The following is a 23805-nucleotide window of genomic DNA, read 5'->3' as shown; positions in this document are numbered from 1 at the left end:
TGTTCTGGGAACTGATCTTTCTGCTTGAAAATTATTCGCCGTCGGTTGCCGTTCTCGTCCTCCGGCGGCGCCGCACCAAAAGCAACCGCCGCCAAGACCAAAGAGGCTCAAGCCGCAGCGTCGGCAACCCTAAAAAAAGGCGACGTAACCCTAAGGGTTTGGTGCCCGCCACAGAGAGCGCCAGGAGATCGGATCCTCGACTGCACAGTCCTGCGATCGCTTTGATACCGCTGCTCTGTTACGTCCGCTCCTTCGTTTTCTCTCCCTCGTCTTCGTTTTCTTTCTTGACACACGTCGTCGATTCCCTTTCTTTGCCCATCTTACCCGGACACGCTCCGCTTGTCGGTATGTACACATCGCACCCTCACGCACATGCATACGTATACACCTCACGAAGGCCCCCTCGGCCCCGTGCACGCTCTTACAGCCGTTCGCGATGGTCGCCCTTCCCCGGCTCCGCTGCTGAATTGCCACTTTGACCTTGAACACCTTTCCTGGCTGCAGAGGAAGCGGAACAAAGAGGATGTCCAGAGATCTCCCAGTAGCGTCGCCCTAACAGCCACACCTACCCTTCCCTAACCCATCCCTACCCTGAACCATCCATCTCTATCTGTTCTCGGCAATTAATAAACCGACAGTGACAACTGCTGGCCTTCACCCTCGAACACGCTGTACTATCGCGGGCACTGCTCTCCCTTTCATACGCCACCTCTTTATGACGACAAGATAGCCACTTCTCCGGGCTATTCCCCTACACACCATGGCTGGGCGGGCGCTACGGCGCACAAACCCAATCACCATCGCCCTCGTCACCTTCGCCGCGATCCTTTCGCTCTACTTCCTCCTCTCTTCCACATCGACAAACTCCTTGCCGCTTAAAGGCGTCGGTCAAGCCGCGACTGCGCTTTCGCCGCCCTCACTACCCTTCCGCAAGGCAAAGAATGGCAAGGGTGCCGCCTCGGGCGCCGGCACACCGCCCGTTGTCCACTACCATATGAACAACCTGACGACATCATCAGACCCGATTGCAAACCGCGAGACGGTGTTGATCTTGACGCCACTTGCTCGCTTCTATCAGGAGTACTGGGATAACCTCCTCAAACTGTCATACCCGCACGAGCTAATCAGCCTGGGTTTCATCATCCCGAAAACGAAAGAAGGTAATGCGGCTACCGCCGCGCTGCAAGAGCAGATACAGAAGACACAGCAGGGTCCCGTCAAGCGCCGGTTTGCCTCCATCACGATCCTGCGCCAGGACACAGAGAGCCCACTCATATCGCAGGACGAGCATGAGCGCCACAAGCTTGAGAATCAGAAGATGCGCCGTGCCGCCATGTCCAAGGCTCGCAACTCTCTGCTCTTCACAACTATGGGCCCGACAACGTCGTGGGTCTTGTGGCTGGATAGCGACATCATTGAGACACCCCACTCACTCATCCAGGACCTGGCCGCCCACGACAAACCCATAATCGTGCCCAACTGCTACCAGCGCTTCTACAATCCTGAAAAGAAAGCTCTTGATGTCCGCCCATACGACTTCAATTCCTGGCAGGACTCTCCCACCGCCCAGCAACTCGCTGCCCAGATGGGGCCGGATGACATAATCATTGAGGGTTATGCTGAGATGGCGACATACAGAAGCCTGATGGCCTACATGGTGGATGAGCCAGGCAGCAGCCTCGACAAAAATAAGGAGGTTCCCTTGGACGGTGTCGGTGGTACCGCCCTACTCGTCAAGGCTGAGGTGCATAGGGACGGTGCCATGTTCCCTCCCTTCAGCTTCTACCATCTCATTGAAACGGAAGGCTTCGCCAAAATGGCGGCCCGATTGGGCTGGAAGAGCTACGGGCTGCCGAATTATTTTGTGAGCATTCCCCACTTCCTTTCCCCGACGCTATATTCCATCTCTAATACGTATTTCGTGGTATAGGTCTATCATTACAACGAATAGATTTTACACGTATTCCTAGTCGTCTTGCATGGAAATCCGGCGTTATTAGGTTGAGGCGTGATGGCTTGTTTCTCCCTCTCAGATCAAGGAAAATGCTCGCGTAATCATAGACGTGGTGGGGAGTTGAGGGACTAGCACATGGGAAGGCTTTCAAAAAGGAGGATCAGGAATTGGATGTAGTGCACAATGTGAAGACCCAGGACCGCATCCTCTCTGCCACATATCGCTCCTGCTTCTGCTTCTTGTTGCTATTCTCTTTTCTCCAAAAACGCATTTATAGGTAAAATAATAGGAGGATAGGGAGAGAACTGGGATTGTAGAATGGGGTGCTTGCTTCGTATCTCGAACCAAGCATAGCTGACGAGAAGACAAAACCGGCCATCCTGCAGCTTTAAAAGCGATGTTATGGCATGTACATATAAAACATGAGGAGAGTGAAAAGCAAAAAATGACCAACTTTCTTTACGCCTCTTTGGGAGGAGCTATTTCTTATTACAAGTCCGTATTCTGCCCTTGTTGCAAGGTAATTATACCATGATCTAATCTACATTTGCGCCCTCCCGCGGTTCCTTAACCCAATGTCCGGCTCGCCATTCCAAACACGAGACGTGAAGAGTTCACCCTGGTATCAGTACATAGCGCCACGTCGTTAATTCATTACACAGGTCCTGTCATCTCCATCACAACCACGCGGCGTGGCCTAAATGGGGCCCGAGAAGACAAGGGCGCCAACGTGAACTACTACGCTTTCAATTCGTACCGCTCGTTTCCCTGTAGCTCATGCGCAGCGTGATACCCGGGCAGCTCGCTGGGCAGACCCTGCCGACTCCAGCCCGTCCCCGCCGTGCCTCTGTACCCCTCTTCAGAGACCGGAGCTGCGTCGACCGCCGCCGTCGCAGTGGGCGAAACCAGCTCCGCGATCTTGGGTTCCTCCGAGTCGCCCTCGAGCTCGTAGCGGCCTCGCACGACGGACCGGGTCAGCTCTGCAGCGCGCCGTCGCCTGGCGCGGCGCAAGAGGAAGAAGATGCCTAGGCCGAGGATGGCGAGCGCGATGACGGCGGCGAGCACCGCCGTCACAATCACGTACCGCTTGGCGAGCCCGGCACTGCCGTACGACGCGTCGTCGGAGTCGTGCGGCGCAGACGCGGTGCCGCTCGCGTTGGCGTTCGACGGCGCACTGCCTGCCACCTGCGTCGTTATCACCGTCGGGCTCCCGGACGAAGGCGTCGAGGTGAAGACGGTTTGGGAGAGCCCGCTCGTCGCTGCTGCGGCATTGCCTGAGCTGGTGCTCGTTGCGTCTGCGGATGCGCTTGGAGGGGCACTTGACGCCTGTTTCGATTTCATTCCATCCCGTCAGCTTTGGGGTAAGAAGAAGTTGTGAAGCATGTGTGGAGAAATTGGTAGTCCAAAGGTAACCGGGAGCATTGCAACGGTGAGTGTGGTGTTTGTATTTATGAGATCCATTTGTTCTATACACGTTTGATGCAAAATACTACAGATTGGTCCTTACATTTCAACAATCGATCTTACAACATCTCTCCTTCGAACCGGTGGAGGCTACGGAAAGAGCGGATGTAAAGAAAAGGGTCTTATAAACGGTACCTTACCTCATCCGCAGCACTGCTGTATATCGTCGAGTATCCAACTGTGGTTGTTACCACGGAGCTACCTATCGAAATGCTTGTAGAGAGAATGGGAATCTCGACTATAGATATGGCGATACAGGACCCATCGGTGCAGCTGAGGGGGGTTGTGGTGCTGCTTGTTGTCCCAACCGTCAGAACGGACGACGCCGTCGAGGTGATCGTCTCGGTCCTCACTATCGGATTCGTCGCTACGGGAGTTGAGGCGGCCTCGGTAAGTGACAAGAGCTCCGACAGCAACAGCAGCAGCAGCGCCAGCAGCCAGAGCGGCGAAGGTAGCGGTGGTCGCAGTTGTTGGCCCTCCATCATCGTAGGCCGTCACAGGGGGGAACGAGGCGAGTTGCTCAACCTCCAGAGTAGCATTGCACCGACGTCTTTCACGAGGGGCAGAGGCCGAGGGTGGTAGGTATGTGCAATACGAGGTCGGTGCCCTCGACGGAAGCGAGAGAGGAGATGCTCTTATTTTTCCCCCTCCCCCCCCCCCCCCCCCCCAGCGACAAGCGACACGATGCCCATTGCAGGACGGTCGTCTGCTTACCCGTAGGTGATTGCTGCGATCGTCCCGCGAACACCGTCAGCGGTCGAGTAGAATTCGTGGAAATCAGCCCATCATCCAGGTTTGGAAAAGCCGCGGGATCGTCCTATTCTTCTCTATACGAGGTGCGAGGGGTGCACGTTCGGAGAATAACAAGAGAGACCGCCAAGCCGGGGAACTTGTTCATTAATCGTGTTGAGAGCCCTTCTCCTGCGTCTGTCGACTGCTTTTCCATTTTTTCCTTTCTTCGTCGTTCTTTCACCATTGGCGAATGACGGCCCGATGATGAATGGAGGTGAAGAGTCTCCATCCGACACTCTTCACACGGTTCTTAGGCCCTGCAGCGAATTCTACATTCAGAACACGTTCCAAGGGGGCGCTTATGCAACCTCAATCTCCGTCTCAGCACAGATCACCGCAGAGTCCCATTGCTATTCTCGATCTCTCATCTTATCTAACCCACATACAAGCATGTTTCATGTAGTCCTTTTCCAAACACACGCCCGCGCATGACGACCATCAAAATGCTTTCCAGATCCAGGCATATCCCGGCCCTTAGCCTAACCTCGCCATGTTTGAAGTGGCTTGGATGTGTTAACTAGAGGAAATCCGCTTCCCTGTATTTGTGGTCGCACTAGTTTGCTCACCTTTGCCAACTAGTTCGAGCATGGCTATGTGTCAGACTCAAATATAGCATCGTCTTTGTTCACCGTTGCATTGTGAGGTGCAGTCGATCTGCAGACTACTAAAAGGATTCGACAAACTAGACTGTCCATGGCCAATGTTTATTTGGCGCGAATAAAGATACCATTTCGTTCATGTCTGTCCTTTCCTTGATCATTCAGCCTCTTCTTTCCTTGAGCAGTCGCTTCTTGTCCGGCACCAGCAGCGCGACCTCGGCCAACATGGTGCTGCTCTCAAACCTAGTCATAGCCTCTCTGGGCTCCAGTTATGCCTCCGGCCCAGGGATTGCTCCTCAATTAGAACCCACCGACGCGCAGCGTTCGGGAAACAACTACGCACACCTCCTCGCACAGAAGCTGACGGGGTCGATGTTGACGGACTTGAGCGTCAGCGGCGCGACCCTCACCAACATGCTCAACTCATCGCAAACAAGTGGCTCCACAACGTTTCCACCCCAGATCGAAGGCGTGCCTGCGGACTCGGATTTGATACTCGTGCTTGGTGGCGGAAACGACATCAACTACGTAGGTGGTCTGGACAACGACTCAAACTCGACAGTCGACGTAGACAGCCTGGCCGCTAAATACGGCACCGTGCTTGACGCGCTGCATGCAAAGGCCGCAGACGCCCACATCATGGTCGTTACCTATCTCACAGTGCTCGGCGCAGACGTCATCCCCGCAGGCGAAGATGGCGCTAACGTGCCCTTTAATGCCTCCCGTGTGGCCTACCATCAGGATGTGGCAGCGAAGCTACACCAAGCAACGCTGGATGTCATCACAGGCCGAGAAGAGTGGGCAGAGGTGGTGGATGTCGTCGAGCCAAGTTGGACGCACGGCGTGGGAGCTGCAGAGCCCTGGGTCAACGGCGCGGATGGCAATCCGGCAAACCATCCGCGGGCTATTGGACATGTCCAGATCGCAAACATGCTGTACAATAGGTTGCAGGGAGAATCGGGGAAGAAGTTGAAACGGAGGACCAGAAGGTAACAATTTTATGATACCCATATAACCATGTCTTCATCAAGGACATGATGCTGTACCTGTAAATAAATGCATTTGGGCTAGCATAGATACAAACTGCATGGTCTTTGTTGATATTTGTGCTTTATAATGTGTGAATGGTTCACCTTGGTGTAGGGCTGTGTATGGTGATAAATTTATGCTTTCACTATAGCCGTCCGCTATGATGTCATTATACTATTGTCGTTGAAGATGTAGTCTATGACTACGATAGACAAGTTAGCTCAGTCTGGGGAAGTAGGCAGTCGAGACGGTGAGCCTTTTGCACAAATGATGAAAGCAAACCCAGTTTCAAAGTTAATGACGCTTGACAATTGTATGGAATAGCACTTTCGGCACTTCCTATCGCCTCATCCGACTTTAATGTTGCAGTAGTTTGCAAAAGAAGGCCAAGAGCTGTGGATCGTTTGATTGAAGACAACAAAATAGCTCGTCTTTCACCGCAGGTGTCTTGTGTGGAAGGAGTGTCATCTCCAAGGCAGACATGCTACACAACAACGCGAAGCTTCGAAGGCAAGATGAAAAAAAAAGGAGGGATCATTCAAGTAGTTCAAAAAGCAGAAATATGCTATAGTGCAGAGTCCAGCAACAATGCGGGATCGAATAGGGCGGGAGCTTCTCATCGCTAGGCGAATAGCAAGCTAAGTACTACAACCAGAGACGAGCTATTTTTAAATCTGCCCCGTGGCCCGGCTCTGTAGATTCATCGAGCATAGGACATTTCTGTGACACTACTCATGCGCGGAGGTGTGATCTGAGACGAAGTCCAGAAATCTCGCATGGAGAGCACATACATTGCACTCAGGTACTCTCGTGCTTCGAAGTTCGGTACTTTGAATGCTCCGGTTCTGGAGCGGATGTGCTGAGACGATCCCACGATTCAGAGGGGTGCTAGTATATAGATTCCCATACCGTGAAACACAGAGCCTTCTGCAAAGGCGATCACGCAGCGAGTAAATGTCCGCGCCCGAGAACGGATTGGTTCAAAAGAGGCCATGACTGCGCGCTCGTCGTACAGGTGATCCGGGTTGCATAGCTGCTCTTGGTAGTGTTTCTGTTCCGATCTTATGACACATCAGCGGATGGTAGCGCGTCTGTACTAACAGTGATTCCGTGTGCGATGTTCGGGGGGCGCAAAGGCGTGTCCGTATGACTTCATCTCCCGGCTGCAACCCTGCCGAACAGCATGCCCGGAGGGGAGACGTGGTAAACGAGCAGGACAGGCAGTAACAGGTCACCTCGCAAGCGGTGGAATAGACGTGTAGCATGCAAACTCAGAGCCTTTCGTGGTGCGACGCAGGACGGCCAGAGAGTTACGGCGCCCTCGGCCGCGTGAACATGAGGCCAGGCACCGATCATCGGCAATCGCGCGTGTGCTCATTCGCCCGCTCACCCGTTGCGATTGCCCTTATCTCTCCGCTAGCGTGGGTTTCCCCAAACACCCACTTATCTCGCTTTCTTACGGCTCGATGCTATCTCAATGCACAACAGATGGATGCACGGAGTGCATGGCGCGGCCCGGAACCTCGCGCAGCCAATAGCTGCTTCTGTATCAGCATCCCAACGACTGATTAGGTAGTCCAACGCCCATGACGACGTGCCCTTCGATGACACCCCGCGTGTTATACATCCGCCGTCCGCGTGATGATGTCTCGCGACAGCTGAATATATCTCTTGTTGTTCTCCATCTTCTCTCGTGACCATACTTCTTTCGCTGCTCGTGTTGTTTTTTCTTTCCTATCTCTCGCTGTCGTGTGCTTCCGTTAGTCTGCTGGAACCGATTCCTCCTGCGGGACCCAAGGACCAGATCTACCCAGCGTTCCAGCCGTCACGACAACCATCCACCGGAAGAGGGACTGTGCGACTAGATTCCGTGCAGCTTCTGAGTACACTCCCGTCTCAGGAGCGGTGTTGGGGCGTGATTTGGCGTCAGACGTACCGCTCTACGCCTCAGAGGCTGAGCTTGAGTCACACGCCAAACGTAGATATACCGTGGCTCGCCTGAAAGACGCTTCGCTTCCGCTTCCTCTATCGCCTGCGTGGGAAGAGCGGCGCTGCTTGCAACGGCTCTACTATGTCTTTACAGGGCCTACTCTCCGTAGCAGGCGCTTTCGAACCCCAACTTCCACCACATTGCGAGCCCGCAAACGCATTTCTTTACCGACTCTCTTCGACGTTTCACACCTGCGTTCCCTCGAACCTCGCTCTCGTGTCGACACTTCTAGGAACGTGCAGCATAATAGCATGGCTCTTCGCGCAACTGCCGCAAATCTATAAGAATTTCAAGCTACACTCGACGTCGGGCTTGAGCGTCTTCTTTCTTGGAGAATGGCTCTTGGGAGACTTGTCGAACTTGTTGGGTTGCTTGTTCACGGGGCAGGCGACATGGCAGATTGTCATAGCATCGTATTACTGTTCTGTAGACTGCATGCTCATGGGACAATATATATGGTATGAATGGTTGAAGCACGGAAGGCCTCTGAGGAAGGTTTGGTGGCCTAGAAATAAAGAGAACAACAATAACAAGGATGTGATCGACGGGATCTCGATATACAGCCAGTCAACTTTGGGTGACGATTCAAGCTCGGTGGCCAGCAAACCTATCGACACGCCTATGAAGGGAACTCTAAGGCCAGATGATATACGGGGTCAGTTTCGCATGCCTAGATACTCCGCTTCCCCGGCAGAATATTCGCTTTCTTCTTCGCTGAGCTCCACGCCACAGAGGGGTCTTCGCATACCGGCAGGCTCATCGCCAACACCTTCACCAAGAACAGTCCTCTATATCTCGCTTCTCCTCGCGGTAGTAGCACAAGCTTCGCCTTTACATGCCGCCCAGGGGACAAATGAGATCGAGTTTACGGACCCTGTCTCCATGGCAGGTACCGTTCTCTCATGGCTTAGCACACTACTATATCTCGGATCTCGCCTTCCCCAGCTGTACAAGAACCACAAGCGGAAGTCGACAGCAGGTCTCTCTCCCGCCCTCTTCATTGCCGCGTTTTTCGGCAACCTCTTCTACAGCAGCTCCATGCTCGCAAATCCAAATGCCTGGTCCGACTTTGAGCCGTACGGCGGAGGTGGCTGGGTCGGCGAAGAGGGTAACAACAGGGCCGAGTGGGTCGCCCGAGCCACACCTTTCTTCCTCGGTGCTGCCGGCGTCCTGATTATGGATGCATGCGTCGGGCTGCAGTTCCTCGTGTTCGGCGAGATAGCACCGGAGCCGGTCATTGTAGTCGAGGAGCGGAAGGGCAGGAGGTGGAGGTGGCGCAGAGTCAGCGGCTGGATGCGAGGTTGGATGCCTTCTGTGAGCGTGGCAGGCACTCCTGGAGTTCAGTCACCCATTCTTAGGCCTCATTCTGGGAGTGATGTCGGCGAAAGAGATCGTTTGTTGATTGGTTCTTCTAAACAGCAGGTCTACGGATCTGTATGAATTGACAGCATGGAACGCGATTCAGTACGTTTGAGATTTCAAACCTTCGTCGGTGCATAGCATACAGGCGGGGCATGGGCATGGCGTTTGGTATTGAATGTTTGATCAGATAGACCTCAGGGATACAGGAGACCGAATAGCATGTTGTTGATTCAATTAGCACTACAGCAGTGGAACTTAAATCTTACTCTCCATACTGAGCTTCGCGTAGAACTCTCGCTTATTCGTTGTCTATCCACAGTATGCTTGTTCAGGCACTCAAATCCGTAGAGCTTCTGTACAAGGTTTGTGATATCGTAAGCTTGTTAAGAAGTCCAGGTGCGCAACTTTTGAACAGGCCTGGTGCTCTTCAAGCTCTAGTCAGTGACTTTAGTTAACAGAACTGGATAGATGTGCTAAGGGTTGTTGAGTGGTGGAGAATTGCCAGATCAAGCTCTAGAATAGCTCGGCCAACATGCCATCTATCAAAAAAGGCCGGAAACCAAAAACCAAGGAACCGAGCGGACAGTTTAGACACAAGCAGCTTCAAGAGAGCCGTCATAGTCTGACAGCACTGCAGCTATTCACGAAATGTAAATATCAACAAGGCTCGAAGATTTGAAGCTAAATCAACGTAAGGCAAAGAACATCCTGCATGTGGCTCAATCAACGTCTCCAGCCTATCTCCGAGGTCTTCTTCGGTGTTATCGAAGGAATCAGAGGGCTTGACAGCTTTTATATCAAAAGTTCCAAGCGAGAAGGCATTCCAGGGTCGACATCCGCAATCAAGGCAGCTCGGCACAAATCGCTAGAAGAGGGCATCCGGTTGTGTAATCGACTTTCGACTAGCGACAAAGCCTTGAAGAGCAGCATAAACCGCTCTTGGTGATTCTCACGTGGACAAATTGAACGGGACGGATACGTGGATGTGAACAGGGTCATGCCCAGGGACAAGATCGCAGCATTCCAAGTGCGTCGATGTACAATATTTCTGTCGTGGTCGAAAGAGGTCACTGACGACCGGACGCTTCAAGCCAGGATGCTACTACTACAACCGCTGAGAATTGGCTCACATGATCTCGACTTGACCAGACCGCTCCGCAGAGCGCTCAGCCCGTCCACACGTCTGTCTGGCCTCGCTTCCATTCCCCTCGACTGCGTAATGAACGGTACAAAACGGGAGGAAAACTCGTCCGCGGATGGCCCGCCGAGCGATGGCTGAGATGTGGACTTCACGCGTGCCTCACGACGAGGTCATGTACCAGCACGTACACAGAGCCTGCAGCGCGTGCGCTCTAAAAAAACATTGGAAAAGAAAGGAAAAAAAAAAAAATAAAGAAAAAGAAAAAGAAAACCACACGCATTCAATGCGTCAGACGAGGTACGGGTAACTCAGGTCACGATGTCTCGTCACGTGATTACGAACCCAGCTCCGACATCTCCGTCGTTTGCTAAGCCTTTCCCGTTTTCGACGAACCCCCATCGAGATCTGTCTGAATCTTTCTCTCTCTCATCAGTGACAAGTCCAATGCCGCCACGAATACCGGTGCCGCGGCTGCAAGGCCCCTTGAGCCTGCGCATTCGGACCTCGAGACCCGTCCCGTCGACGCTGCTGCCGCTCGTTGCGGCGCCGCCGCAGCCGCAGCCGCAGCCGCAGCAGCAGCAGCACCGGTGCGCGTCCATCCTCTCGGACCTGCGGGACGTACGGGGCGCGTACAACAAGCGCATCAGGAGGGGGCGAGGCCCCGCGTCGGGAAAGGGCAAGACGTCGGGCAGAGGCCACAAAGGTCAGAAGCAGCATGGAAAGGTGCCGGCTGGCTTCAACGGCGGGCAGACGCCGGACGAGGTGGTAGCGGGAAGGCGAGGCTTCACGAACATGTACGTACCGTCGCCGCGGCCGGCGACAGGAGGTTTGCCGTCAAGCGAAAGGCCGGCGCGTTTCTGACGGTCGAACACAGATTCTCGCTGGAGATGTCGGAAGTGAACGTGGACAGGATACAGAGCTGGATCGACCAGGGCAGACTGGATCCCTCCAAACCGATCACGATCAAGGAGCTGTGTAGCTCGAGGTGCTTACACGGTGTCAAGGACGGAGTCAAGCTACTTGCCAGAGTGGGTCTTCTCTTCTAGCGTATGGCAGCGCCAGAAAAGCTTACAAAATGTGCAGAATGGGGATCAGCTCAAAACGCCCATCAACATCATCGTCTCGCGTGCCTCCGCCGCCGCCATCCAAGCCGTCGAGCGAGCCGGCGGCACCGTCACGACCCGCTACTATACTGCCATGTCCATCAAGCGTGTCAAACAGGGTCTCAGCCACCCATTCCTTTCCCTCATGTCGAAATCGGAGGACCAGTCGTGGAAGGACTACCAGTACAGGCTGCCCGATCCAGCCGGCAGGAAGGACATAGAATACTACAGGGACCCCGCTCACCGCGGATACCTGAGCTGGCAGCTCCAGAAGGGTCAGAGTCCAAGTTTGTTCTGGAAGACGCCTGGCTTCGGTGAGAAGAAGACCAAGTCGGTCGCGAAGAAGCAGGCTGCGGAGAACATGCTTTGGTGAGGACAGCAGCTGGACATGTAACATTAGATGTATTAGACGCAAAATGCAATAGCTGGCAACACGTAAGTCACGGTAGCAATCGGCGGTCAAACCTGTCGCCTGGGATCTTCCACGCTGCTTCAAACGTACGTGGCATCGAAATCTGGCACGAGGCAACTCGAAAGAGTTGGCCCAACGTACATGCACGACCAGGAACATGTAGGCAAATCTGCTTCGCGGGAAGCGAAGTTACAAAGTGGTTCTCCCAGGGTAACCGCGCCGCCGTTGCGGTGTAAAAAACAAGGCAGAGAGAATGATTGGAAAATGCAGGTCGCACTGGGAGCTACTCTTAGCCTTTCAGACATGCAAGTGGCTGAAAGAGACATCAGACGGGCTAATAAAAAAAAAAAAAAAATTTCCGGCCCACAGCGAGGTATGGAACTGGGCAGCACACACGAGCAAAAGTTGTACAGTCTACCTCTTTGACTCTACCCTTTTGCGGTCAAGAGGGCGATCACAAGGTGTCCAGAGCAAGGACGGGATGCGGCAAAGAACAATAGTCTCGTGGGTCACGTAGAACTAGGAAAAAAAAAAAGGGGAGGGGGGGGGGAGAAGTTTGCAAACAGTTTGTCGAGCTGATCACTTCGTGTCATTTTATTGTTCTGGCGGTCTGCGGCAAGCCTACAGCACTTTTATCGGCCGCCTGGGCGTTGCCTGAAGTGACGACGTGATTGTGGCAATGAAAGAAAAGCCCTGGGCAATCCGTGGCTCGCATCGACAGAATGGTTTAAGAAGCTGACATCGTTAGTCCCGTTGCCACGGTGGGCCAATCACGGCGGCGTTTTCTGTGGTTCCTCAACTGCTGGTAGCGCGAGATCCGAATCAGCCTCATTTAGAGTCCATAACGCTACGTTATCCATGCTCGTGCAGAGAAGGATGATATGGGTGTGTGCGTGTGTGTGAGAGATTATCGTTCAAAGACGCACGGTGTTTGCGTCAAATGTCCAAAGCAAATACCTTGAAAGGTCAACGTGACACGGGGAAATGGAAAGGAAAATTCCCCAAAGTTTAGCTTCGGCGGATGGCTCGGTTGATACCGTCATGCCTACTAAAAGTGAAGGGAGGGCGTGCAAAGAGATCATCCTTAATCACAGATGGGCTCGTGGCGATTTCCGAAGCCGATCGCGTTGAGACTGCTGCATGAACGGAGCTTCTGATCCTGTCCCTGTGCATCTGAGTAAGAGAAGAGCGGCCGAGCGGCACAAGAACAATACGCAACCCAGCCGTAGTTCATCTGGGGTGTGGAAGGGCAAGCCCTTTGCAGCGCAGATCGGCCTACGAAGGAGGCATTTGGAACAAGCAGCTGCGTGTCTGCGCGTTTGCTTCTCGAGTCTACCGAGGTGGTTTGGCGTGGAGACCAAGAGGGGAAAAAAAAAAAAAGATGGTGGTGTTACAATCAAGGTCCCAAAATCAACAAGAAGTTCGGGGTTTGGCCCCGTCTCTTAGCCCAAAAACCTGCAGGACAAGGAAGTTCGAAGGTCGAGCGAGCATCGGAACACTTTCGATCTTGACCCGCGCAGCTTTGTGCTTGCTCCGCGCCGCTCGCGGAGAACGCAGGTCTTGGAATTCAGGCCAATGAAGGATAAACCGCAAGCGACGATTTGAGGCATATTTTTTTTTCCCTGTTGACTCATGCGCGCCTTAAAGCACCACTGATAAGTCATACGAGCAAAAGAACGCGAACAAAGACGTTGCCAGGCAGCGGAGTACAGGTGTGGTACGAAATCCTACTTGCATCTCAAGTGTGGACCAATGAATGTGCATCCACTCGATTCACGTCGGTCTGTTTCCAAGCAGAGTCGGGATGCGGTGTCATATGGGATCATCTGCGCCTCGAAATGTCTCGACTGGCTTTAGCGGGTGCGCGTCGATGAATGGTGGTAACGCTGGACGACTCGTCGCACATCATGATTCACGGCCTGGCCCTCCCTTTCTTTTTCTTGTCAGAAAGGCTTTTGCGTGCTGGAAGTCAGGCCGAGTCTCGTCAAAGGAGAGACAGCACGCCCGCGGGCATCCAAAACTGCAGTTTAGTCCGCCAATAGGAACGGCGAGCTGCGAAAGACGAAAAAAGGGTGAACGGCCATCTACACCACGTGCATGACCGCTTCGTACAGGAAGCCAATTTTTTTTTTCTGGGGCCGCGTGCAAAGCCAAAAAGTCCCATCGTCGGTGGCCGCGACCTGCCGCAGACTATGTGTGCTGAACGAGCAGGCTACTTCTCCAATCCTAGCTTAACGAATGCTACTTCGTATGCGCCACAGTCGGCGAAGCAAGTGTGCGAATCAGTACCCACGTCCGACATGGGCATTGATTGGAATCCGCTTCGTCCGTTAGAGACATATTGGGTGCATGCCTAACCGACGCCTGGATAGAAGGGTTTTGGAGGAAATGATGAGATTCTACTTGGAACTCAAGCGAAATAGGAGAAGACGGCATCGAGTCGAATTTTGCTCAACACGGACTCGTCGGGTTCGAAGCCGGTGCGGCTGAGGCAGCCAACCAAAGGCGTCAGAGTACACAACTGCTTCGAGCATGATGAGATCAGCTTCGTCGATGAAGTCATCCGATGTGAACAATGGCAAGATACAAGGTAAGAGCTGGTAATCCTTCCCGAGGAAGCGAGATCCAAGGCTTGACCTTTTTCTGTTCCCCCCTCTGCGTTTATCTTTACCCTATTTTTGTGCATTGCCGCAAAAGCCTTTTTGCAGCATCCTGGCGCTTGGTCATGGCCTCGCTCCGCGGTGTACACATCGAAATAGAGCACCGTCGGAGCAGCGACTGGCCGTGGCCAAGCCGCGTAGTCCCAAGGGCAGCGTAGATCGATCCTGATATAGGCCCAAAAAGGGACAGGTTGCGGTGGTCTCGCCCCCGGTCATGGCTCCACGACGAGCCGATTTCACAATCCGTCAGACAAAGAGTGGTGCATGACGGCGACGCCTGGAGGCGGCCAGAAGAAAGCTAGTGGAGCGAGCATAGCGCCAGCTGGTCACGGCGAGCAAAGGCGCGAGGACGTACGTTGTTTGCGTGCTGGGTAAGACGTCTCAGACGTGTGCTGGGATGCTTTTGCTGTCGCGTTGGCTCTTGTTCCCCCTCAACGCGGCCCACCCACGAGCGGCCAGTCAGGTCAACCTAATTACCTGTCCTATGCCGGCCTAGCGTTCAACGCGTCTCCAAGTCGCTGGCCCCTTGGCGATGGTGGAGACACTAAGACTGTATGCGCAGCTGCCGAAGTCAATTGCTTCGTGTGTCGACCGTCATTCACGATGCTAGGTTTCGTCTCCGGTACCACGCCTGCCTGTTCTTGTATCACAGATCGGTGCTCAGCCGTATTTCTGAGGCAGCGCGCTGCAGACCGGTCATTGGCAAATTGGACGTACGCTTGGCCCTTGGTGGTCGAGACGCAAATGCGGAGGACGTCCGGGAGGTTGCTCCAGGCGAATGACGTTGGTTCGCTGGACGTCTTGGAAACAGTAATTTACCATGCCCTTCTCATCATCACAAGGAGCACGCCGGGACAGGAGTCGAGTACAGCTTACTGCATGCCGCGCGCGCATCGCCTGGATCATAAGGAGCCAGTGTCATGCTACCCGGTGCCTGTGCCCTCACATAGCAACCGGTGCGAGACCAGTCGAAGCCGTACCTGTGGAGGGTGGGGTGCAAGCGGGCAGCGCAGCACAGCAGGACGAAGAGTCATTGCTTGCACGCTTTTTTCTGCGGCACTGCGTGACTTTTACCTGGCACAAGCCAAACGGACGGAGTACTTTCTGGGTCGATCCACCCAGAAATTAGCGACAAGAAAAAGGCAGAGCCGCCCCCCGGCCGCCGTCATTGGCGACTGAAATCATGAGCCGTTCGCTTTTCTGGCAGAGGAGCGGGGGGGGTGCCCGATGGGGGCACCCCAACTGAACGCAGTGCAATACCGGTGTTCACCAGAGTCTAAATCATGTGGAAAAAAAAAAAGAAAAGAAAAATTACGTAGTGTTTCTGGCGGTTGCCAGGCGTGTGGCATTTTGAAAACAGTTCTTGTTTTGTCCTTGATCAGCGTCAAAAACGCCATGGACGGCGTTCCGGAGTCTCACTGAGAAGGGAACCGGTATTGGGTCTCCCCTGGCGGGAACGAGAGTCCACTGTACAGTCGCCCACCGTCCCCTTCCTTTCTCCTCCCCCTCGCTCGGCGTGCGTCAAAGAAGGGTGTCTTGCCTGCGACGAGCAGTTTCTCAAACTCGTCGCCATCTCAGAGCCAATCACCGCCTTCCCAGTTTCAGCAAGGCACCTGAGCAACAGGCCGTCCGGAAGTCGCTGTGTCGACCCAGGCGCCGACTGCTCACATGGCTGAGGTGTCCTTGAGACATGCAATGACCGGAGCGGAGCAGGGAAACGTTCGACTGCTGGGCAGCGAGCAGGCGACTCTTGCTCTGCGTACGGAGGACGGCGTGCTGGATGGCCCAGCCCAGGCCAGGATGTGCGGCTTGGGATCAGTCCAGCAGTCAGACGGGCTGCCAGTCCGCCAGGCAAGCAGGCGGGCGTGCGTTCGTGCGTGCGTGTGGGCAGCGAGCAAGCCACCGACTGGCAGCGTCAGCCGTCGCCCATTGGGCGCGTTTCTGCCGGAGGCGACGGCGTGTGATTGGCACAGCCAGCTGATGCTCGCTGCGCTGCCGGCGTTGGGGCTTGGAGCCAGCTCTAGCAAGAGTTCAGCAGGAAGAGGCGACGATGCATCCGTCCATCGATCCATCGACCACCATCCCACACGGCCATCGCGTCGCCTGCCGTCGAGATCAGCACGGAGAAGCTCGCGCTGGCCGAAAAGCAACCGTGAAGGATGCCGCCATGCTTGGACGGGATTAGAACGGCGTTGGCACTCGCAAAACGCACGTCGCCACACGGACGGGGGGGGCTTTGAGAATGGATGCGCGTCGTATTCGGTGCCCATCAGCAGTCGTCGGCATCAATGAGGCCCAGGCTAGGCGAGCATCAAACAAAAAGTCGTGCCGACGTTGTGCATCCGGCGCCGGAACCCTTTGCATCCTGAACGTTGCCTGGACTCCAACGTGATCCACTCCCTTCTTTGGCCGCTTACTGCTATTCGCGGCTGCTGCGCAAGCAGAAGGCACACGACGCCCGCCGCTGCTTGCTGGCGCTGGTTCCTTGCTGGTGTCTGGCTTTTGCCAGGGCCTTGCAGAGTGCAGCGAATCGAGACGGTGGCCTGCCTCAAATGACGACTAGCAAAAAGGCGATCCACGGGCGGCGCTCCAGCACCAGCAGTCTCTCTACTCGTCGTCGTCGATGGGAACCTATGCTGGCGCCATCGCAGGTGATCCCATCCGCTCTGGGCTAAGGGCAAAAAGCAGGCACAGAATTCATTAGCTTTTGGCGCGTGCCAACACCGAAGCGCCGAACCAGCGCGCGGTTTGAGCGGCCTTTGCCTCTTTCTTTGCTGCGCGCTCTTTGACCGCGAGCTCTGACGAGAAAGGTTTCTCAAGCGGCGCCCGCCCGGCCACGCACAGGTTTTAGCGAGAGAATCCGTGTGGGCCATGACTTGTGTTTGGTCACCACCGTTGCCCTTTTGCCCCATACGATCGTAATCTCAGCTGGATTTGCCGGCTGTGTTGCGTATCGCCAGACGCAACGCACTCTTACTACGTCGTCGTCCCGCACAGCCCAAAGCTGCCTAACGACGATGCGGAAGACACACCCACGCACACACGCGCACACGCACACGGCGTGTCTCTCCGTGTCCTTGTCTTGGCCCTTGATTGCGTAGCTGGTATGAGTTGCCAAGCAGCAGGCAGCCTCACGGACGACGACAGCGTTGCATGGAAAAGCATGGCTGGGGGGGGAGGGAAAGAGACGAGCATGCGCATGTACGTGCGAGGACGGGGGCGCGCGAGAGGTTCGCGGACGTGTGCGATCGTGCGGGTGCGTGTGGGCGTGTGTGCGAGTGCGTGTGTGCGTGTGTGTCCTGGATGGGGGGCAGAGCGTGTGTGTGCCCACTGGGCCAGCGGCGTTGCAGCCAGCGCCCGGCGCTCCGTCCTGCCAGCGCTGACATCCTTCCTGCTGCGGCCGGCCCACTCGCGCCAGACCTTCCGTGGCCTTCTTGCTGCGTTGCTCTATTTGTCTTTGCGTTTCCTTTCCTTTCTTTACGGCGCGCAATAATACACGTCCAACCGCCCCCGCCCCTGGTCCCAGCCCCAGCCCCAGCAAACAGCCCAGCCCTTTGGCTTTAGTTTGCATCCCCATCCGTCTTCTTCTTTTCGGCCTGCCAGAACGTCGACGAACGCTACTCTGGTTTCGTAACGTGGCTCGTTCCTCCTCTCTTCTCAATCATCCGCCCCATGCCACTAGTACGGAGGCCGTCCCCCTGCAGTCCTGTTCTAGCTTCTCACAACCTGACTTCAACCGCGACGGAGGCGCGGGCGCTTTGATTGATCGGATCCATGCTTGGAGCTCCTCTTTCCGTCCGTGATAGTCACCATCCACACTTTTTGCTACCGATGACTTTGTGGAAGCGTCAAAACACTTTCCATTCCCGCTTTCAGCCATGCGTAGTCCTGATTTCTTAATCTCCCCTTGCAAGCGTCCACACCTTATCCCTTCATACTCCGCATCCGTGGCGTACCGTAGCCCTCCTTCTTTCGCTATCCGTCCATACATACATCCCAGCGTCGGCTCTTTCTTACTTCCATAATCCTCCCACTTGGACGTACCCGGCTCGCCGTACACAAACTCCTTGTCTACCTGTCCTTCCCATCGCCTCCGTCTCCTCCTCGGTGTCCTGTCTTTTTTTAAAGACTCGGCCGCGTCGCCCGCGAACAAAGTCATCGTCTGTATCGCAGTACATATGGTGACCTGTTAGCCCCCCCCCCCCCCTCCTTCGGACTCTGTACACAGACGAACTCAAGTCACTTGTATCTGCCCCGTCCGCAACTCTTCCTCACAGAGTTGTCTCCCAGTCTTTGACAGACTTCATACGCCACACAAATGTCCTAGGCTGGCCCATCCACTCACACTCAAAGTCCGCGTCCCCTTCACTCTTGCATCGCCATGACGGAACTCATGCCACACGCCGTTGCTTCAGAGACTCACCTTCAACCTTGGCCGTACTCTAAAGCCTCACACCGAACGCTACCTCTGCCGCCCAGCACGTACGAGCAGCAGCAGCAGCAGCCTGTGTCAAAGCAAGCCTTCCTGTACAACAACGGCCCGCCAACACCACCGCTAACGTCGGACATGAATGGCCTAGCACAGTCCGCACATCGTGGACACCAGCTTAGCTATCCCGTTCGAACACAGGTCCCAGCAACACATGCAGCAGCCACCGCGGCTCAGGAATCTCTTCCGCAAGCGTCCAATGCCTACATCAAGTCGAGCACGCCGGGCATCTCGAACCTAGCGCAGGCCGAGCCCCATGGTCGACAATCCCCTTCTCACATCAACACCATCTCGACCGCCTTTAGACTGCCAAGCTCCATCCAAGCACCGCAAGCTAATCTTCCCCAGCTGGCTGCGGAGGTGAGTTCAACCTGAGGCGACTCGGCCGCTTCACCGAGACTAACCTGTGTTCCTTCTCAGACCGCATGTCTGTTCTGGTTCGAGAGCAGTGCAACGATCGCACGGATCGAGAAATGGACACCGGGCTCGCCGGTTCTACCCAACGCCCTCAGTCCCACCGCGATACCTTCAACGATGTTCCGCAAGTGGCTCAGCACACTTCTCGCAACCACGCAGGTCTCACCAAACGTCATCATTCTGGCGCTCTTGTTTATATACAAGCTCAAGGGGTTCAACCAGCACCTAAAAGGAGGACCGAACAGCGAGTTCAAGCTGATGACAGTTGCCTTGATGCTCGGCAACAAGTTTCTGGACGACAACACGTACACAAACAAAACTTGGGCTGACGTTTCCGCAATTCCCGTAAAAGACGTGCACATCATGGAGGTGGAATTTCTGAGCAACATGAGATACAGCCTCTTCACATCGGATGAGCAGTGGAGCGCATGGCACAAGAAACTGGGCCGCTTCGGTACCTACATCGATCTGGCGAACAAGGCCAGGGAGGCGGCGGCACTGCGGCCCACCCTCCTCACGCCCACCACTGCTCACTTTCCAAACGCATTGCCCTCACCGCCTCATCCGTACTCACAGCTGTCCCCACAGTTCGCCGCTACGTACTCTCCAAACCACCTACCTCCAGCGACCACTCCTGTTCTTCTTCCGCAGCCTGGATCAAGCGCCATCTCGCCGATCGGGCCATTGCCTGAGCTGGACCCACGGTTTAGCAGAAAACGAAGTTACGACGAGGGCTTGAGCGAGCCTCCTGCCAAGAGACAGGTTCCAGCACACTACCACGAACAGATGTCCAACGTACCTGTCACCACGCTCTCGCAGCCGCAACCCCAGGCTCTGCACCCTCCCGTCCAGGTTCCGAGCCTGCCTGTGCAGCACGTCAGTCAGATTTCTCAGATTCAACCTGCCTCGCAACTACCGGCCCCAGGGTCTCGAGCGATGTCTCTCGTGTACCAACCGCCGGCCTCGCAGCATTTCCAGCCGCAGGTGACGTTGCCAACCTCGATGGCGCCTCTTCAAACTTCGGCCCTTCCCCAGCTGCCGGCCCTCCATCCGGATCACGCTCGCCAGCTGAGCCCCTTCACGGCAGGATCGGCGACCTCATCCCCGGTCAACTCGGTCTACACGCCAACTGGGCAGATGCAGCAGCGGCATTCACCGTCCTACTTCCTTGCGCAGCGAAGCTCGCCGTATCGGCCCGTTCGTCAAGTACAGACACTCCTGGCCCCTCCGTCCTCTACGCCACTTTACAACGCTCCAAGACTGGTCAGCCAAGATCAGATGCAGTACCATCCACTTGGCAGACCGTTTAACGAGCGCCGCGTCGGCCACCTGCCCTACCTCGATCACGAGGCTTGGCCACAGCATCACCAGTATAACCAGTGGTCCGAGGTTATTCCGCCTCCGGCACCAAATTTCCACGCCTAACTTTCCAGGCTCATTCTTCTGTACATACGAACCACCTTCTTGCGCCTGTACATAGCTCTCATTTTGAGTCGGTATTCTATTTCATTTCAGCATGGCATTCGGCGTTTTGCAGGGGTTGTCATCATTCGGTGGAGTCTCGCGTGCAGGCATACTACCAACCATCAGCACCACCACCACCACTACTACTACTACTACTGCTACTACTATCACAACAGCATCAGCGAGGGCGTTTTTGTGTTGTTGTTTTTTTTTTGTGTTCATCGGTCGGACGGGTATTCAAAGTTGCACAAAGAGTATCATTATCTCCCAGGGACGCTGCCGGCTTGATGCCAAGCTGGCGAGATATACTACCTAGATGTAGAACAAAAAGACCTAGAGCAGGCACACGTTTAAATCACAGGCGTCAGCAGCCGCATTCTGTCGGCTATTCGACATCAATTCCTACTTGTGCGAGCATCTCTTGTCTCGTGCCAATTTCTTTTTACATATTTCTTCCCCTTTCTCTCCGCTGCAAGTTTCCTATTGTCCTCGCGACTCTTGGGGGTTTTTTTTTTTTATTTTTTTTTTTACGTTCGTACTCGGAAGTCGAAAGAGAGCAGAACGTATCGAGCACGTGAGAAGCCCCTGCTGTGAGTCGCCGAGGTTCCATGTACGTGCCTCTTCCCCCCATGTTATTCTTTCCCAACCAAACCCGTATTTGCTAACCTCTTTTCGGTACCATCTCATGTAGTCGGCCTTGGACCCGAAAAGCATCTGGACATTCTGCGAGAGGAAGAAAAAAGGCACGCTCCGTTACCACCATTATTTCTTCAACCTTTCTCTCCACGTGCCTGTGACTGTTCGAAGCTCCCTCTTTTTTTTTTTTTTTTTTTTTTTTTGTTCTTCTCCTCCCCTTCACCCCCGTTGGCTCGGTGATCTCGATTCGACTTCGTTCCTTGCTCGAGGAAGGGACAAAAAAGAAAAAGCAATAGTGCAAGCAGCTACATCATTCAAAGCCATGGCGTGGCCGAGATGGAGCAACGGCAACGCGTACACGGACTTCAGGCAGCTCATGGCCGTAGTCAAGATCAACGACACCACGTACGAGTCGGCCTCGCCCGCGTACTCGCCGGGCGGTTTCACGCGCGCATTTGGCGGTCACGTGTACGCTCAAGCAGCGTACGTGGCAGCGCAGACGGTGAAGAAAGGATTTGTGTTACATGTACGTATGTAGGAATGCGGACATGCGGGCTCCTCGGCCACCCACCTACTCCCCTTTTCCCCCCCCTCCCCTCCCCTTCCCTTTTCCTTCGCCGCTCTCTCTGCATCATGGACCAACGTTCATGAGCGACGGTGGTTGATCAACGTGGTACGAAATAGAGCATCACTGGATGGTTCACGCTGCAAGGAGACACCACGAGACCGTTCACGTACCGCGTCGAGACGATCAGAGAGGGCGGGGGATACTGCCAACGCCAGGTGTACGTGACGCAGGATTCGACAAAGGGCGTGTGCTTCACGTGCATATGCTCCTTCAAACGCCCGGAGCCGGACCTCAACAGACGCGCTCTCAAAGCCAACTTCAGGGAACAGTATGCCGCCGTGCTGGCGGGCAAGAACCCAGACGACCATCCCGAATGCCCCGGCATCGACTCGCCTTACTGGTGGAAGGTCGAGGAAGAGCGAGGTTGGATCGATCCGTTTCCAGGGCTGAAGACGAGGAAGGTGGACATGACGCGGTATAACGAGGGGAAAGAAGCGTTGGACAGGAGGCAACTGATGTACTATCGGGTGATTGGGGATATGCCGAAGGTGGCCGATGATGCCAACTTGCACGCTGCGGCCCATCTATATGCCAGTGATCGCAACGGATTGTTTCCCGTAAGTGGCCATCTTCGACTTCTCACCCTTTCGATCCCTCGAGTGAAAACAGGAGAATAATACTGAGAGAGGAAAAAAAAAACGAAACAGATAGCGAATTTCTTGGACCTTGGGGATAATTACTCGGCCATTGCGTCTCTCAATCACACATTCATCTTCCACGAGGAAGCCGCGGGCATTTCGACGATCAACGAAGAGACCGGCGAGCCGTGGAACTTCATCAGCGAGGAGAAACTCGACCACGTTGGACACGGGAGGGGCCTGGCCGTGTGGAGGTTTTGGCGAGAGGACGGTCTCCATGTCGCGAGCGCTTTTCAGGACGGCATGATGAGATTCACGCCCGAGGGAAAGGGTGCTGCAGCCGCCGCGTTTGAGGGCATGGTGAAAGATAAGTCCGAGAAGAAATCGACGAAGTCTGCGAAGCAGAATGCGCCCAAGGAAGAGAAGCTGTAGAGAGCAAGCTTGGCGAGCACCTGAGGGAGTTTTTAACCGACTGCCTGATCCCTTAGGCTGGGTGATAGGGGCGCCATTTACGTTGGTAAACCGGCATGGTAGTAGAACTAGAAGGACTATTTTGAGCGTTACAATGTTGTCCTTAGAAATCCAAAGACTTTTTTTCTTTAAAGAAAAAAAAAATTCCGTGCGGAACAGTCATCAATACGACATTGACGGATGTCGGACTTAGGGATGAGGTGCAGGGATAGGAGTCGAGGACATGACTGGTTGCGCGTGTCGATATTCCAGAAGAGGAAATTCCGAGGCCAGCATATGTTTGAGCAACCAGAATTTTTTTTTCTTCTTGATGAGAAACAACTAGCTCCAGATGACAGCGGACGAATCCGAGAAAGTCCGATGATTTTAGTGTGATAACGGCCCGTCGTAGCTGTTACGAGCATGAAAGAGCACACCGCCGGCGAAAACGGCATCGGGAGCCGCCCCCGTAGGTAGCGGAGATATCAAACCTGGGAAGCCTTATCGCAGCCGTGGTGGACGAGAGTTCCATTCGTCCATTTCGGTTTTCTGGGCGTGCCGCCGCTGTGGCCGAGAAGGAAAGCGATCGTGTGCGTGGAGCAGCGTGCGCGAGTATGTGAGCGTGAGTGAGTATGCC

The 23805-nt window shown here is 54.7% G+C and overlaps 8 protein-coding genes across 8 annotated transcripts; 6 read left to right on the top strand and 2 right to left on the bottom strand.

Moving 5' to 3' along the window:
- Window positions 1-182: 182 nt before the first annotated feature.
- PV09_05261 (uncharacterized protein) lies at window positions 183-2418 on the top strand. Its single transcript, XM_016358744.1, has 3 exons — window positions 183-345; window positions 639-1864; window positions 1931-2418. Exons 2-3 carry the CDS (start codon window positions 761-763, stop codon window positions 1949-1951), a joined length of 1125 nt encoding a protein of 374 aa, XP_016213363.1. The 5' UTR covers window positions 183-345; window positions 639-760; the 3' UTR covers window positions 1952-2418.
- A 14-nt stretch (window positions 2419-2432) lies between these two features.
- On the bottom strand, window positions 2433-4047 carry PV09_05260 (uncharacterized protein). Its single transcript, XM_016358743.1, has 2 exons — window positions 3559-4047; window positions 2433-3280 (listed from the first exon to the last, which is right to left on the bottom strand). The coding sequence occupies exons 1-2, from the start codon at window positions 3901-3903 to the stop codon at window positions 2693-2695; spliced, it is 933 nt and encodes a 310-aa protein (XP_016213362.1). The 5' UTR covers window positions 3904-4047; the 3' UTR covers window positions 2433-2692.
- Window positions 4048-4977: 930 nt separating this feature from the next.
- Window positions 4978-5803, top strand: PV09_05259 (uncharacterized protein). The gene has a single exon (XM_016358742.1). It carries the CDS (start codon window positions 5035-5037, stop codon window positions 5800-5802), a length of 768 nt encoding a protein of 255 aa, XP_016213361.1. The 5' UTR covers window positions 4978-5034; the 3' UTR covers window position 5803.
- Window positions 5804-7511: 1708 nt separating this feature from the next.
- PV09_05258 (uncharacterized protein) lies at window positions 7512-9456 on the top strand. Its single transcript, XM_016358741.1, has one exon. The coding sequence runs from the start codon at window positions 7910-7912 to the stop codon at window positions 9266-9268; it is 1359 nt and encodes a 452-aa protein (XP_016213360.1). The 5' UTR covers window positions 7512-7909; the 3' UTR covers window positions 9269-9456.
- Window positions 9457-10730: 1274 nt separating this feature from the next.
- Window positions 10731-12010, top strand: PV09_05257 (ribosomal protein L15). The gene is made up of 3 exons (XM_016358740.1): window positions 10731-11125; window positions 11206-11359; window positions 11415-12010. Exons 1-3 carry the CDS (start codon window positions 10776-10778, stop codon window positions 11805-11807), a joined length of 897 nt encoding a protein of 298 aa, XP_016213359.1. The 5' UTR covers window positions 10731-10775; the 3' UTR covers window positions 11808-12010.
- A 3838-nt stretch (window positions 12011-15848) lies between these two features.
- Window positions 15849-16823, bottom strand: PV09_05256 (uncharacterized protein). The gene has a single exon (XM_016358739.1). The coding sequence runs from the start codon at window positions 16774-16776 to the stop codon at window positions 16171-16173; it is 606 nt and encodes a 201-aa protein (XP_016213358.1). The 5' UTR covers window positions 16777-16823; the 3' UTR covers window positions 15849-16170.
- Window positions 16824-18701: 1878 nt separating this feature from the next.
- PV09_05255 (uncharacterized protein) lies at window positions 18702-21274 on the top strand. The gene is made up of 2 exons (XM_016358738.1): window positions 18702-19355; window positions 19416-21274. Exons 1-2 carry the CDS (start codon window positions 18888-18890, stop codon window positions 20835-20837), a joined length of 1890 nt encoding a protein of 629 aa, XP_016213357.1. The 5' UTR covers window positions 18702-18887; the 3' UTR covers window positions 20838-21274.
- Window positions 21275-21737: 463 nt separating this feature from the next.
- Window positions 21738-23322, top strand: PV09_05254 (acyl-CoA thioesterase II). Its single transcript, XM_016358737.1, has 3 exons — window positions 21738-22038; window positions 22197-22697; window positions 22788-23322. Exons 1-3 carry the CDS (start codon window positions 21835-21837, stop codon window positions 23148-23150), a joined length of 1068 nt encoding a protein of 355 aa, XP_016213356.1. The 5' UTR covers window positions 21738-21834; the 3' UTR covers window positions 23151-23322.
- The last annotated feature ends 483 nt before the right edge of the window (window positions 23323-23805 follow it).

The sequence above is a fragment of the Verruconis gallopava genome (genome assembly GCF_000836295.1).
Source record: "Verruconis gallopava strain CBS 43764 unplaced genomic scaffold supercont1.16, whole genome shotgun sequence".
NCBI classification, from domain to species: Eukaryota; Fungi; Ascomycota; class Dothideomycetes; order Venturiales; family Sympoventuriaceae; genus Verruconis; species Verruconis gallopava.
Note: the sequence above shows the minus strand (reverse complement) of the source record. Positions and strands in the feature narration are given on the sequence as shown.